At 46.0% G+C, this 15,287-nt stretch overlaps 1 protein-coding gene across 1 annotated transcript in view; it reads left to right on the forward strand.

Annotated features, from left to right (window-relative positions):
• AK1 (adenylate kinase 1) overlaps positions 1 to 15,287 on the forward strand; it is a 77,047-nt gene that overhangs the window by 14,391 nt on the left and 47,369 nt on the right. Inside the window, exons 3-8 of the mRNA XM_054998374.1 lie at positions 726 to 881; positions 3,051 to 3,223; positions 5,305 to 5,418; positions 8,906 to 9,097; positions 9,913 to 10,003; positions 11,366 to 11,445. Coding sequence (XP_054854349.1) covers positions 726 to 881; positions 3,051 to 3,223; positions 5,305 to 5,418; positions 8,906 to 9,097; positions 9,913 to 10,003; positions 11,366 to 11,445 — 806 coding nt within the window. The remainder of the gene's footprint in view (positions 1 to 725; positions 882 to 3,050; positions 3,224 to 5,304; positions 5,419 to 8,905; positions 9,098 to 9,912; positions 10,004 to 11,365; positions 11,446 to 15,287) is intronic.

The following is a 15,287-nucleotide window of genomic DNA, read 5'->3' on the forward strand; positions in this document are numbered from 1 at the left end:
TTCATGTATCTTGAGAGGCCTCCACAAGTAAACAGATACAAGAAAATAAGACAAGAATAAAGAATTGGATGTCATTGGGTATATTTATTGACTATTCTGTTCCGAGAAGAGATGTTTATGTGATGTAGTGATGTTACCGAGGTATAGTATTTATTGTTATTTATGAATGGGTATTTATTAGATTTCACAATTGAGCACTTTTGCACTTTATAAGCGATTGTATTTATACCGAACAGATGTGAATGATTGTTTTCCACGGGGGATTCTTATCCTATTTTCTTGTATCTGCTGAAGCTGATTTACCAGGCCAGGTGCATTTTGCCCCTCATCGTGGCGAGGCTGGGCTCGGTGAGAGTGGGTCAGGAGGGTGTGTCTCTTTCAGCAGTGAGACCTCCTTCCCCACGTCTCTGGCTTGCACCTTCCCCTTTCTTTTGGGTGGGGGGTCTCAGTTGGGGAGCCGCCCCAGGCCATTGGGTCCCCAGAACACTTCCCGGTGGCCTTAATGGCCAGTTCATTGCTGTAAGCAGGGGTGGTCCCAATTGTTTTGTGCTCATCCCCGGAAAATCACCTTCATTGTTTTTTCCTGGTTTTTACCCTTGTGCGGAAGGTCGCCTTAAGCCATTAGTTTGATTTCTTAGCCTTGCTGTTCAAGGTTCTGCCCTCTTCCCCGGCGCCTCTTCTGTAGCCCCATGATCACAGATGCTTGGCTCTGATTTTTCTTGTAGGCACAGCAGCGTACAACAAATATGAGCACCTGCCGCCAGTTGAGAGCCAATTTTCTATTGAGAGTGACTCGGACATGACTGAATCCACTGGTTTGATCCAGGAATATGATGTGTTTGACCCAGCCCAACCTCGTCCTAAGATCATCTTTGTGATAGGTGAGGAGCTCTTTTGAAGGAAAGCATGTGTGTGCGTGGGAGGAGCAAGAGTGCTTTGAGGCAGAGGCCTTGTTCTCACCTGCCACAGGGTGGCAGAAACCAGGGCCATTTCCACGCGGCTTACCTTCTTCCAGAAAACAGCGTCTTCGCGTGCGAAATCACGCTAGGAAGATGCTGTTATCGCGCTAGAAGACGCTGTCTTCTGCAATAACAGCATCTTCTCACGCGATTTCGCACGATAACAGCGTCTTCTCGCACAATTTCGCATGATAACAGCGTCTTCTCGTGTGATTTTGCGCGTAAAGATGCTGTTTTCCGGACGAAGGTAAGCCACGTGGAAAAGGCCCTGAGGTGATAAAATGGACTGCAGCACTTCAGACTGGTGGAGGATCACTGAGGGTCATATTTTTGAACTCTCATTTGGCTTAAAAATTCCCTGGAAGTAAATAATCAAGTACAGCAAGAAGAGAGAAACTGTAGAGCCTTTCTTTCTCCTGTGCTAGTTTTCTATTTGCAAGGAGTGTTTAATGTAAAGGAGCATTCGAAAGGGGTTTACCACCTGCATTCTAATGGTACAATCCCTTCTGCCGCTTCATTCTCCTACATGTAGTGAACTCTTGCTTGGCTTTAGGACAGAGTGTGAGAGGATAAGAGCGACAGACAGGGACTGTGTGATGTGTACGTACACAAAGAGGCGTGAGATGGTGGAGATAATTGGAAGAATCAACTGTACCATTTCAGGCTATAAGTGAGGGAATCGTATTTTGGAATAATCCCCTGAAAACTAGCATGCAGGGAGTGGAATAGGCCTAGCTGTTGGTGGTCCCTGGCCCCAAGGAGGCCCACCTAGCCTTGACTAGAGCCAGGGCCTTTTCGGTCCTGGCTCCCACCTGGTGGAACGCTCTGTTTGCTGAAATCAGGGCCCGGCAGGACCTACTATCTTTTCGCCGGGCCTGCAAGACAGAGTTGTTCTGCCAGGCATATGGCTGAGGCTAAGCCTCTGCCGGCCTGGAAAAAAGGGGTGTATAAAATCTTAACCCTCCCTGTGAAGGCTGTCCACCATCCTGTTTTAAATGTGTTGTTTTTAATGAACATGAATTTTTAATTGTATTTTTAATATGTTGTTATCCGCCCTGAGCCCGCTTGCAGGGAGGGCGGAATACAAATTTGAAATAAATAAAAATAAAATAAAAACAGAAACCCCTCCCCACAATATACTAGATTTTTATTTGAAGGCCAAGAATGCTGGAGAAAAAATGGCCGCACCAGGAGGCAGAGAAAACGAAGAACTAGGTGCAAGGTGACAGGATTTATTAAAGTTGTTTAGATCCCTATGCGTTTCGCTTTAAGTTTTGTTAGGGGATTTTCTATGAAGCATTTCAAGTTTCACCTTTTATTTGAAAGGCATTTCTTTATACAGAAAGCATTCAAAACTGGTATCACCTACAGTCTGAAGTGTTTTCAGTCCATTTAGGCTGCCTCATTCTCCTCTGTGTGCAGGGCCAGTTTTACACAATGCAGCTGGTGTTTTGTTAATGCAGGCTCTCAGCCCACAAAGTATAAAACTCCCGTATACTGAGCCACACCTTTGGTCCCTCTAGCTCGCTATTGTCCATCTGATGGACAGCCCCTCTCCGAGATCTCATGTTATGATGGCTTCCTAGCATTGCTGTCAAAGATGCTTTAACTGGAGATGCTGGGAAACTGAACCTGGGATCCTGCCTCCTGACCAATGTTTAGCACCAATCCGAGCAAACTTTTTTGATTAATTTGCCATGCCTTCCACTTGCAGCTCCACCCCTATTTACCGTGTTACTGTTCAACTAATTTTCGGCAGCTTTGCAACAACAAAGTGTTAGGTTGCAAGTTAGATGCTTGGAGAAGCAATTATAGGGGACCCCCTTAGCTCGTGCTGAAGGCTGCAGAGATCCACACAATATACCAGTCTGCTTGTGTGGTTGGCCCTACAAGAGGCAAAGGTCTTGGAGAAGGAGATCAAAGGGAGAGGGAGGTGAGGGGAGGAATGTTGGCACCCGGGATTTGGAAGGGGGAAGAGGACATCCCTTTCCTGGGACAGTGACTATATGTCCCCCCACACTTTCCCCATTAACAGAGAGTTGACAATTTCTGAATTCACATTTCTCAACCATTTTTTTTCCTGCCTGGCAGGGGGCCCTGGCAGTGGGAAGGGAACTCAGAGCAACCGGATTGCTTCCTATTTTGGGTTCAGCTGCGTCTCCGTTGGCGAGATACTGCGCAACCAAATGATCCATCATGCCACCAGTGACAGGAAATGGGAGCTGATAGCCAAAATAATTGCCAATGGGGAGCTGGCCCCGCCGGTAAGCAGGGCAAGCCTTCTGCTAGAGAACAATCTGTGTGAAGTGTGGATTTCCATTACTGGGAACAGGGCAGGGCTTTTTTTCAGGGGGAACGCGGTGGAACGGAGTTCCGGAACCTCTTGAAAATGGTCACATGGCTGGTGGCCCCGCCCCCTGATCTCCGGACAGAGGGGAGTTGAGATGGCCCGTGGAGGGCAATCTCAACTCCCCTCTGTCTGGAGATCAGGGGCGGGGCCACCAGCCATGTGACCATTTTGTCTGAGGGCAACCCACTGAGTTCCACCACCTCCTTTCCTAGAAAAAAAGCCCTGGAACAGGGTATGTCTCATCTTGCTTTTAGAGGGGAGGGGGCACCTGCAGCTCCATCCCACGCCGATTTACTCCCAGATGACAGCAAGGGATGCTAAACGAGCCTTTAAAATGGTACCCTCTTCTGTTCTTTTACTCTCCTTCTGGCCTAGGACCAAACTGCTCAAAAGCAGAGTGCTTTTTAGAGCGTACAAGTCTCATTTAGTTCTTCTTTCTTCATGATGCATGATCACGGCATCTGCGTCACTCTCCAGGTTCTGTGAGGGAATGGACATTTGAAATAATTAATCTCCATATGGTGATCCTCTGCCTGCCCCTGAGGAAGTCGGAAGACGAAATCCGGCGTTGCAGCCGGCCCCCAGTTTGGGCTAGCTACTACCCTTCAGGATCTCTCATGTGGAATATTGAAGAAAACTTATAAGCAAGAAAGAAGAACTAAATGAGACATGTGCTCTCTAAAAAGCACAGTACTTAACTGCTATTGGACCTGGAGTTGGCATCCTGCTTCCTTGGAATGTATGGGAGGGGAATATGTGATCCTTGTTCTTAGAACTTTGTATTTTGTATTTAATATATGATCTTGTGGTATGAATTGCTCGTTGTAAATGCATATGAATTTGGGAGCACTAGCACTTTAAATAGATTATATTACTGTTTCTTTAATCCCGGGTGGTGTTCTTTTCCACTCTGCTTTTGAGCTGTTGCTCCGGGATTGGCCCTGTTTGTTTGCTATACACTAGGACCAAACTGGACATGAAGCTGGTGGAACTGTCGTGACATCTTCTCAGAAGTGACGAATTACACTTGAATGGCAAGTGAACAGACTCACATGTATTCCTCCCTGTGATCGAGTGGAGCGCAAGTGGAGCGCAAGTGAACAGGGAGGAATACACGTGAGTCTGTTCACTTGCCATTCCAGTGTAATTCGTCACTTCTAGCTTGGCCCAGAGTATTTTTTTAAAAAATGGCAGATAGGGAACATGCAGAGGAGGTTTGCTTTGGCCTCTAGAGGGGTAGGAGTGGAAGTCCATTGCAGCAAAATGAAACCAAAGTCCAGTGGGTGCCTTAAAAACTAACAAAACTTATTCCCGCGCAAGCTGTCATGAATCAGAGCTCACTTTATCAGATGCATGGAGTGTATATTCTTAAGAAATATATTTCAGTGAGTTCTGATTCAGGAAAGCTTATGCTTAAATAAATTTTGTTAGCCTTTAAGATGCTCGCTGGACTTCTTATGCTTTGAACTGAGGCTACGTGTAAGGGGGAAGAAGATGTTTAAAGGCTTCACCACCATTCCTGTACATTTGCTGATCGAAATTAAGACCCCTCCCCTGCCCTGTCCTATTATTTTCCTGGGAGGAAGACAGGCAAAAAGCATGTTTTTCCCTCATCTGAAGATTAATAACCATTCTGGGAAGAAAAGGTCAGTTTTAATTGGCAGCAGCAGGATTCAATCCCCTCTCCTCCACAACTCCAATTTAACTTAAGCAATACCAAGAAGATCTCATAATGAATCTTCTAGTCTCTCGTCTAAGTTTGGCCCGGAGAACATAGGAGTGGTCTACTTGGTCTTGGGCTCTGTCCACACACAGTGGGATATTGTGCTATAGCAACGACTCGCAAATGGATTTTCCACCATGGAACAACCATCCAGTTGCAATGACTGCACAAAACACAACTGCGTGTGGATGCAGCCCTGGCCTTTAGATGCTCTTCTCTCAAAACGTCCCTAGTAACAAGAGGCCCTCACTCTGAGCTTGTGTGTCTTGCAGGAAACGACTATCGAGGAGCTAAAGCAACAATTTATAAAGCAACAGGATGCAAAGGGATTCGTGGTGGATGGCTTTCCCCGGGAGATCAGTCAGGCCTTCACATTTGAGGAGCAGGTGAGAGACCAAAGAAGCGTAGAGATGTAGAGCTGGAAGATACCTCAAGGGCCATCTCACCCAGCCCCCTGCACAATACAGGAAATTCACAGCTCCTCCAGTGACCCAGCTCTATGCCCAGAGGAAGGCAAAAAACCTGGCTTGGGGGGAAATTCCTTCTTGACCCCAAAGTGGCAATCAGCATTATCCTGGGCATATCAGAAAGGGCCACGAGAGCCTAGCCCTGGCTCAGTCCTTCATGCACTCCCTCTCCTAATCTCTGTACATTCATATTAAGCCACAGAATCATCACAGACATCAGGTGACCATCTAGCCTCTTCTTAAACATCTCCAAGGAAGGAGCGCCACCACCTCCCAAGGAAGCCTGATCCACTGAGGAACTGATCTTGTCAGGAAGTTCTTTTCTAACGTTTCGCTGAAAACTCTTTTGCTTTAACTTTAACCAATTTTTTTCTGGTCCAACCCTCTGGGGCAACAGAAAACCTCTCCGCTCCATCTTCTATGTGACAGCCCTTCAAATACTTGAAGATGGCTATCATATTACCTCTCAGTCGCCTCCTCTCCAGGCTAAACATACCCAGCTCCTTCACCCTTTCCTCATAAGACTTGGTTTCCAGATCCCTCACCCTCTTTGTTGCCCTCCTTTGGACACATTCAACATTCTTCTTAAATTGTGGTGCCCAAAACTGAACGCAGTACTCCAAATGAAGTCTAACCACAGCAGAGTAAAGAAATAAGAAATACCATCACTTCGTGTGATTTGAATACTATACTTCTGTTGATACAGCCTAAAATCACATTTGCCTTTTTAGCTACAGCATCACACTGCTGCGGATCTAATAATAACAACAACATTCTATTTCTGTACTACCCTTCAGGACAATTTAATGCTACACTCAGAGTGGTTTACTAAGTGTGTTATTTTTATCCTCATGACAATTACTCGGTGAGGTGGGTGGGGCTGAGAGAGCTCCGAGAAGCCGTGACTGACCCAAGGTCGCTCAGCAGGCTTTAGGCAGAGGAGTGGGGAATCAAACCCGATTTTCCATATTAGAGTCCTGCTGCTCTTAACCACTATGCCAAACTGGCTCTTCTAAGACCCCTAGACCCTTTTCACATGTACTACTGCCAAGACAAGTCTCCCCCGTTCTATAAATATGCCTTTGATGCTTCCTATCTCAATGCAGAACTTTACATTTATCTCTGCTGAAATTCATTTTGATCGTTTTAGCTGTTTTCCAGCCTGTCAGTATATCACCTTGAATCCATCTTCTGTCTTCTACTGTTTTTGCAACCCATTCTAATTCAGTATCACCTGCAAATTTAATGAGCATCCCCTCTATTCCTTCATCCAAGTCATTTATAAAGATGTTAAACAGCACAGGGCCCAGGACAGATCCTTGAGGAACTCCAACAACAACAACAACATTTGATTTATGTACCGCCCTTCAGGACAACTGAATGCCCACTCAGAGCAGTTTACAAAGTATGCCATTATTATCCCCACAACAAAACACCCTGTGAGGTGGGTGGGGCTGAGAGAGCTCCAGAGAACTGTGACTAGCCCAAGGTCACCCAGCTGGCTTCAAGCAGAGGAGTGGGGAATCAAACCCGGCTCTCCAGATTAGAGTCACGCACTCTTAACCACTACACCAAACTGGCTCTCCTCTCCAATAGGATGATAGACAGAGGTTCCGCAATTATATCAGCAAGTTCTTTTAGTATCCTAGAGTGTCATTCATCTGGTCTGAGGACTTGATTTCATTTAAAGAAACTAGGTGTTTACGTACCACCCCCTTGTCTATCTTAGGCTATAATTCCCTTCCTTCCTCATGAATACCCTTTTTTAAAGTTTATTTTTATTTTATTTAATTCAATTTGTATTCTGCCCTTCCCATAGCCTGCAGTTCCCCCCTGCAAGAGAAGACTGAGGCCAAGTGGGATTTCAGCGGTTCTGCTCTCTATCACCTGTTAAAATTTCACTTTCCTCTCCCCACAGAGGGCCTATTATTTTTTTCCTGCTCCGAACATAACCAAAGAACCCTTTTTTGTTGTGTTTAGCATCTCTCACTAGCTAAGCTCATATTGAGATTTTGCTTTTCTAACACTCTCTCTACAAACACTGGCAAGTTGTTTATATTCAATATTTTTAAGAAACTCCCACCCATCTTGAAGGCCAAAGGATATTTGTTGCAAAGTAGCCAAGCCAAAGCAATACTCCGAAACCGGCAGTCAGTATTCAAAATCTCAGTACTAATTTGCAACACACTATAAAGTGATTTGGCATAAAAAGCACAGTTGTTGGAAATTCTCTTGCACATGCGCCCTAAAATTATCCCCCCAATCTGGTGAAAGTCCATGGCAAAGAAATCAGTGGGTCTTTTGTAGAATAATCTTCACAAGCGTTGGTGAACTTCCTAGGGGACTGTTCCCCAAAGGAGTCAATTATGCCATTCTCTAGATCAGCCACTTATCATATTGACAATATTTAATAAAATGTTCTCAATTATTTTAATAAATGCCCTTTTTTGTTTTTGCTGATTTCCCTTTCCGATCCACATAAAAAAGTAATTGCAACAATAAGAGTGTGCAGCACCACTGGGCAGTGGGACCTCAAGAGAAACCCTGGCCCAGTACTAGACACAGTTATGCAGGACACTGGACTAATTAAGAGTAACAAAATCTTTATTAATCAAACTAACAAACTGGATAGGAAAGAAATAAGAAATAAACTAGCTGCCTTGCTAGTTGAGTGTTCGGAGGAGTTCTCAGAAGAAAGGCTTAAGATTAGCATTCTGCAGTCAGACAAGGAGAAGCCCCTTTAAAAAGAATGTACTGTCCCTATAATTCTGCCTAACTGCAGGATCTTTTCCTCCTCATCTTTGTTCACAAGACATTGTTTATTCTAACAGTAACTGTGGTGGTGGGAGGGGCACTATAGAAATATATTTAAGGGAAGCAGCAAGCAGGAAGAAAACCAAACCTACAGGTCAAAGACATCCTGACCCTCTGAGCCTTATGCCAAGCCAGATGCTAACTGGCAACTATTCTCCAGGACTGCAATCAGGGAAAAGTCTTTCTCATCCCCACTGCATGAGAATTCTTCTGTAGGTGGGGATTGAACCTGGGACCTTCTGCATGCAAAGCAAGAACTGCACTGCTGCACTAAGATTCCTCCTTGTAAGCTCTGGCAGTACATGGCCTAGGTCAAAGGAAGGGGCTGGTTGCTGTCCCCTCACTCCTTTCTGCTCTCTCTCCTTCTTCCCCTCCCATATAGCCTTCTCCCTGCTCCTCCCTTGGGGAGTGGATGGCATTGTAGTGGACAACATATCAGTATGGGTGAATAGGGTACATTACAAGGAAAAAGGGTAGAGGATGGAAGGAATAAAGGAAAGGGAAAGGTAGTAAGGACAAACCCAGTTTTTATACTTGTAGGAAGAGAATTTCCCCCGTGTTAAAGCCACTTCCTTGTCTCTTTTGGTGGCAGATCGGTTCCCCAGACCTTGTTGTGTTCCTGGCTTGTTCCAGCCAAGAGCTCCGTCAGCGGCTAGAAAAGCGGGCACAGGAGCAAGGGCGTTTGGATGATAACACCCACGCTATCGAGCGCAGGCTGGAGACGTTCAAGCACAACGTCCCGTTGATTGTGAAATACTATCAAGAAAAAGGGACCGTCGTCCGGGTGAGACTCCACGAGGAAGATCAAATGCTGGGTAGATAGCAATGCTGAGTTGTCGGGGATGGATGTGGGAATCTTAAATGGCAATGGAGGGAAAGGTTCTAAGATGGAACATCGTAAGTTGTCTGGTTCTTAGCTTCCTGGATAACAGCTTGATCAACGTGGTGGAGAAAGTGGTCTTGAGCACTAATATAACCTGGTGTGACAATTGTTCAGGAGTCTAACATCTTAATAGTCCAGGGCTAAAGTCATCCACTTAGGACCAAATTGAACAATACATCCAACAGGTGTCGGGTCATGGGTGCATAATTGGATTTGCAAACAGACATACATTGGGGGAACTCATCTTAAAAGTTGCTCATTGTGAAGAGGGAAGAAGGGACAGGGTGGTTAAGCCTCCCCCCTCCATGCTGTTCTCCTGACCTGAAACAGCCCCAGGCATTCACTTTTTGCCCCATGAAGGAAACCTTATATAGGAATTTCACTGGGGGGCAAATAGCAGCTCTCTCAGGTTGGGAAAATGATGCTAGAGAGAAGACCTAACCCCTGCCTTGTCAGGCTGCTGAGAGCCTGATAATAGCATTTAAAAAAACAATCATGGAGCTCTAATCACAGACCTCCCACCCCTCTCATGTGGTTTAGCCCTGAACGGCTGCTATTGAAGACAGAATGCTAGAATAAGTAGACCTTTGGTTTGATCCTGCAGAATGTCACTTATGATGGGGGCCTTTTAAAATCAGTAGGCACATTCTCCTTTTCAACCTGCCCAAGATTAAGAGAGAGATGACATCTTCTTCTCTTTTGCTTCCCCTCCCCAGTTTGATGCAGACAGAGAGGAAGACGATATATTTGCGGACATCAGTTCCTGTGTTCAGCAGCGGCTGTTCCCCGAGGGGATAGAGGTTCCAGGTGAGAGAGGCACCTGTATAAGCCTAGATGAATAACTGAAGGAGCAACACTGCCTGGCAGGCCGGTGTGAGACCTCTTGTTGTGCGAGCCTTGGGATCTAACCAGCACTTTCTTTCTGGGAGAAGAGGTGGTGGAACTCAGTGGTGGAACTCAGGACTGCACAATGACGTCACTTGGGTCAGCTGGAACAAGGGGGGAGTTTTTTAAAGTTTAAATTGCCCTCAGCGAAAATGGTCACATGGCCGGTGGCCCTGCCCCCTGATCTCCAGACAGAAGGGAGTTTAGATATAAACTCCCCCCTGTCTGGAGATCAGGGGGCGGGGCCACCAGCCATGTGACCATTTTTAAGAGGTGCCCAAACTCTGTTCCACCATGTTCCCACTGAAAAAAAGCCCTAGATCTAACTACCCAATACATGGTGTATGGGTCTGCCACAGGTCCTGTCTGTCACACATGCTCTGGAAGCACCATGTTGAAACTTCATTCTCAAGCGTGCTGCAGCCTGAATGGGATCACAGCCTGATTGGGATCACAGGGACTTAAGCCTTCCCCACAGAACCATTTACCTGACCTGATCAGGTTCTATTAACTCCTTATGGAGTACCCAGGTTGGGTCCGGCGTCCTCAACCTGTGGCCCATGTAACAGTTCCACGTGATCTGCAGATTCTCCCCAACTCCTGTGTTTGTGGTGCCCAGTTTAGACCATGTATGCGGAGAAAGGGATTCAGCCTCCTCCCCCAACACTGAATCAAAAAGAGTCCAGTAGCACCTTTAAGACTAACCAACTTTACTGTAGCATAAGCTTTCGAGAATCACAGCTCTCTTCGTCAGATGTGCATCTGACGAAGAGAACTGTGATTCTCAAAATCTTATGCTACAGTAAAGTTGGTTAGTCTTAAAGGTGCTACTGGCCTCTTTTCGATTTTGCTACTACAGACTAATACGGCTAACTCCTCTGGATCTTTTCCCCCAACACTATTTTTCTGACCTGAAATTGTCTGGTGGGGAGGTGCTATTTGGCCTGTTGGGAAACCCACGAGGGTTGACATGAGTTTCCCCAACGAGCCAAATAAGCTGGAACTGTTGTAGTTTGGGAAAATGACATGGGGTAGCCTGCTGCAGCCAAAATAGCCAAATATCTTGTGACACCTGAAAGACTAATGAATGCATTTGTGGCAGAAGCTTTTGCGAGTTGGAGCTCATTTTGTCAGATGCGATGAAATAAGCTTTGACTCATGAATACATTAATTAGTCTTTCCGTGCCACGAGACTCTTTGTAATTTTCTTTTCCATTGACAGCCTTTCTTTCCTACAGAGCAGTCATAAACATTTAAGGGGTTTTTTTTGTACTTTTAATTCAGAGTCTCCATTGCTGGCTTCACTGGACTCTCTCTTCAGCCTTGCCCAGGAATCTCCAAAGGAGGAACACGAGGAAGGGCAGGTAAGTGACATGTACTTGACCTGGTCTTGGCAAAGCTGTTGGATTTTCCAGAGCCTTGATTGGCCGTGAACCATACTTCCTGTTTCTAAGTCAAAAACAGGAAGTGGGGGTTGGCGAGAGTTCCCTTGGGTCCATGGGAAAACATAGCAGAGTCCATTTGTCCAAGCAGTGAGCAGTCAAGGGGCAGAGGTCAGGAATCGCCTTGGAACTTGACCAACCATATTCTGGCCACCTGCCTTGCTAATGAAGCAGAGAAACTAGGAATTATAAATACTGGAAACTGTCAAGAGGGTCTCGTTTCGGGTTAGCTAGGGATTGGAAGTAGGATGCGTAAATTGTTTTTCTCTTTATATTTTTTTCTCTGCTTCTTGCTGATAGATTTGTTTGTATTACTTACGCAGGTTGTACTGTTTTTAATACATAATTTATTCATATCATCTGGTATATGTATGTAGAATGCAGATACAAAAATAAAGTGCAGTTGTTTTATGGAAGAGGTCGGATGCGAGAAATGGTGTGAGGAAAAGTAATGGATTCTATTTGCATAAGGGAGAATCAACATCTAAACTGGGATTTGGAGACTGAAAACAGCAGGGCCAAGAAATTCAAAATCATCCCTATCAGATCTTGCGTTGTCCGCTTTTGGGAACAGCCTTCCCTTTTCTCTCACTCCTTCTTCTGTTTCAAGACCGAATTCTTCAGTAGGGATGTCCTAAATCCAGGGCTTTTTTTCTGGGAAAAGAGGTGGTGGAACTCAGTGGTGGAACTCCAGACCGCACAATGACATCACTTTGGGTCAGCTGGAACAAGGGGGGGGGGAGTTTTTTAACGTTTAAATTGCCCTTGGTAAAAATGGTCATATGGTCAGTGGCCCCGCCCCCTGATCGCCAGACAGAGGGGAGTTTAGATTGCCCTCTGCGCCGCTCCCCTCTGTCTGGAGATCAGGGGGTGGGGCCACCGGCCATGTGACCATTTTTAAGTGGTGCCGGAACTCTGTTCCACTGCGTTCCCACTGAAAAAAAGCCCTGCCTAAATCGCTTTTTTTGTTGGGATTGCCAACTGGTTGGAAAACACTGGCCTGTCTTTCTCCAGCTGCTGAAACTTTTTGTGGCTAAACAAGTTCTCCTTGTCATTACTTTGAATTCCGTGCTGTTAAAGGACAGCTACAGGAGCCAGTTTTATAGCTGGCAACCCTATTCTTTCCTGTCTGCTGACACACTCTTCAACCCTCCGTTTCTGCTGTTTAACACTGGAAGATGGTTTGAAAGCTTCAAGGGATTCAAAACACAGCAGCAACGCTCTTGGCAGGCAGAAATGTATGGGAGCACTTCTTGCGCAGTTTTAAAGGAACAGTTCTGGCTGCCAGTTTGCTTCCAGGCATAATCAAAGTATTGGTTCTTTCCTTGAAAGACTTCAGTAGTCTGAGAGCCAAACTACACAAGACCCAACTCGCTTTCCCTGCAGATACATGGCGGCTGTGGAGAACATTATTCTTAAAGCCTTTGGGAGCCTGATTCAGGTCTGGACCACACAATAAGGGCAACCCTGAGTACACTGAACCAAAGTAAACAAAAAACCAAAACCCAGGGAAAATAGAATCAGTAAGACAACAATAGATACCAAAATGTAAATACAAAGTATAATTCACAATCACTAAACAGTAATAAATCTCATGTGTCAGAAAATAATTTTAAAGAACCATCTCGGTGGAGTAAATACAGAGACCAGTCTTAGTCAATTTCAACAGAAACTTTGTTTCCAGCCCCATTTCCTTGTTCTGGGAAGGCTGGGTCTGTTGAAATTGACTAAGGCTGGCCTCTGTATTTATTTATTATAAATAAATAAATAACAGATTTATTACTGTTTAGTGTTTGTGAATTATACTTTGTATTTACATTTTGGTATCTATTGTTGTCTTACTGATTCGATTTTCGCTGGGTTTTGGTTTTTTGTTTGCTTTAGCATCCAGTTGGTAGCTGGAGATCTGCAATTACAACCGATCTCCAGTCAACATCAGTTCCCCTGGAGAAGATGGCTGCTTTGGAGGGTGGAGTCTATGGCATTATACCCTGCTGAGTCCCTCCCCTTTCTAAACCTCACCCATTCTAGGTTCCACCCCCCCCCCCAAATCTCCAGAAATTTCTCAACCTGGATCTGGCAACTCTAGCCATGGTATGGGGTGGGAGAGGAGGGGTTCTTGCCCCCCAATGGCATATTCTTTCTCTGCATGTATAGTTCCAAAGTTATGCAAATAACTCCTTGGTGGGCCATTTCAGCTCTGGAAAATGGTGCAGGGAGGAAAGCAGGAACTCGTCCCCCGCCCCAACCCCGCAAGCCCAAGGCGTGCTTTAAAAACAATGTTTGGACTCAGACCCGACCCCTTAAAAATATTGTGTTGTTTGGAGCAAAGTTATTGATACTGAGAGAATCAGGCTTCTGTTGTTGTTTTGTCCCCCTTTAATCTGCTTTTTCTTATTGGTTTATAATGTAGAACAGCTACTTTAAACCTCTGCTGTTGTCTCTAAAAGTTTTTGTAAAATATAGTTTATTGCTGCTGGTCATTATACATGCAAATGTTTTAAATGCTGATTGTTGGAATTGTGTTGGGAAACCGTCTTGCCAGCTAGGATAGCTAAGAGTGCAGAGTACACGTATTTTAAATGAGTAATCATAATCTGCTTTGGGTCCCAGTGAGAAAGGCAGTCTGTAAAGGGAAGAAATAATAATCTGTCACTCTCTTACTTGTCTAATGTTAACTCTAAGCTCCCTGGGCAGGGGCTATAATCCTTCACTGTTCTGTTAAGCAGTCATGTGCAAAAAGTAGCTTGCTTGCTTGCTTATTTATTTAAGCAAGGACCAAAAACGGCTTATGAGAAAGAAAGAAAAAGTACCAATTACAAAATCATGTGAAAAGTACACAAGCAATCATGGGCTGTTCCAGGTCCACTAAGCTGAATACCAGAGGCACGGAAGGTTCCAGGTTTTGGGGGGTCCTGGGCAGAGAATGCTCAAGGGCCCCTGTGCCCACTAACAGGGTCCCCTCCTTGCCCTCTCGCCCACGTGCCCTACCTGCCCGTGCATCCTTCCTTTGCCCACATGCAAGCTGTCCCACCACCTGCAGTCACAGCTGCCCACGCTCCCTGCCTGCACACAGATTCCCAAATGATGCTGTGGGGTGGATGCAGCTAGGAGGGCCGCTGCTGTGGCCACCAGGAATGCTGATGCTTTTTGCATCCCCTACATGCCCTTCTCCATCAGCACTCGGCAACCTATGCAGCTGGGAGCAGAGGTGACAAAGCACTCACAAGCAGGCAGTGGAAAGGTACGAGTGCAGGTGGGGACAAGTGGAGGAAACGCGTGAGTAGGGGGTCAGCAGCAGTGGGCCCCACTAGAAGCCCCAGGCCTTGGCAGCTGCCCCACCTCGCCCTGTGCTGATGCTGGCCCTGACCAGGAATCGCAAGTTGCAAGCTATGGGCTAATAGTCACCATGGGGCCAAGAGCTTGAGCCTCTATTCCAGCTGAGGCTAAATGCTTAGAGGAAGAGGAGGGGGAAAGTCAGTCGTATAGTCGAGGCTAAGCCACGGGTGAGTTTCTTGCTCGTCTCCTGTTAGCAGGGGGGGGGCGGATAGCAAAACTCCCACCCTGGTTTTCTGTCGGTGGACCACTGCTGTTCTTCATCGCTCACCCTATCAGGGCTCATTTCAAGGGAGAACGCACAGGAATGCAGTTCCGGCAGTTCCCCAAAGAGGTCACATGTCAGGTGGCCCCTCCCACCTGACTCTCGGCCATTTTGGGCCCGTTTCGGCCTGGATTGGGGCCAAAACGGCCCAGATCGGGCCTCT

Source organism: Eublepharis macularius, chromosome 14 (genome assembly GCF_028583425.1).
Source record: "Eublepharis macularius isolate TG4126 chromosome 14, MPM_Emac_v1.0, whole genome shotgun sequence".
Lineage (NCBI taxonomy): Eukaryota > Metazoa > Chordata > Lepidosauria > Squamata > Eublepharidae > Eublepharis > Eublepharis macularius.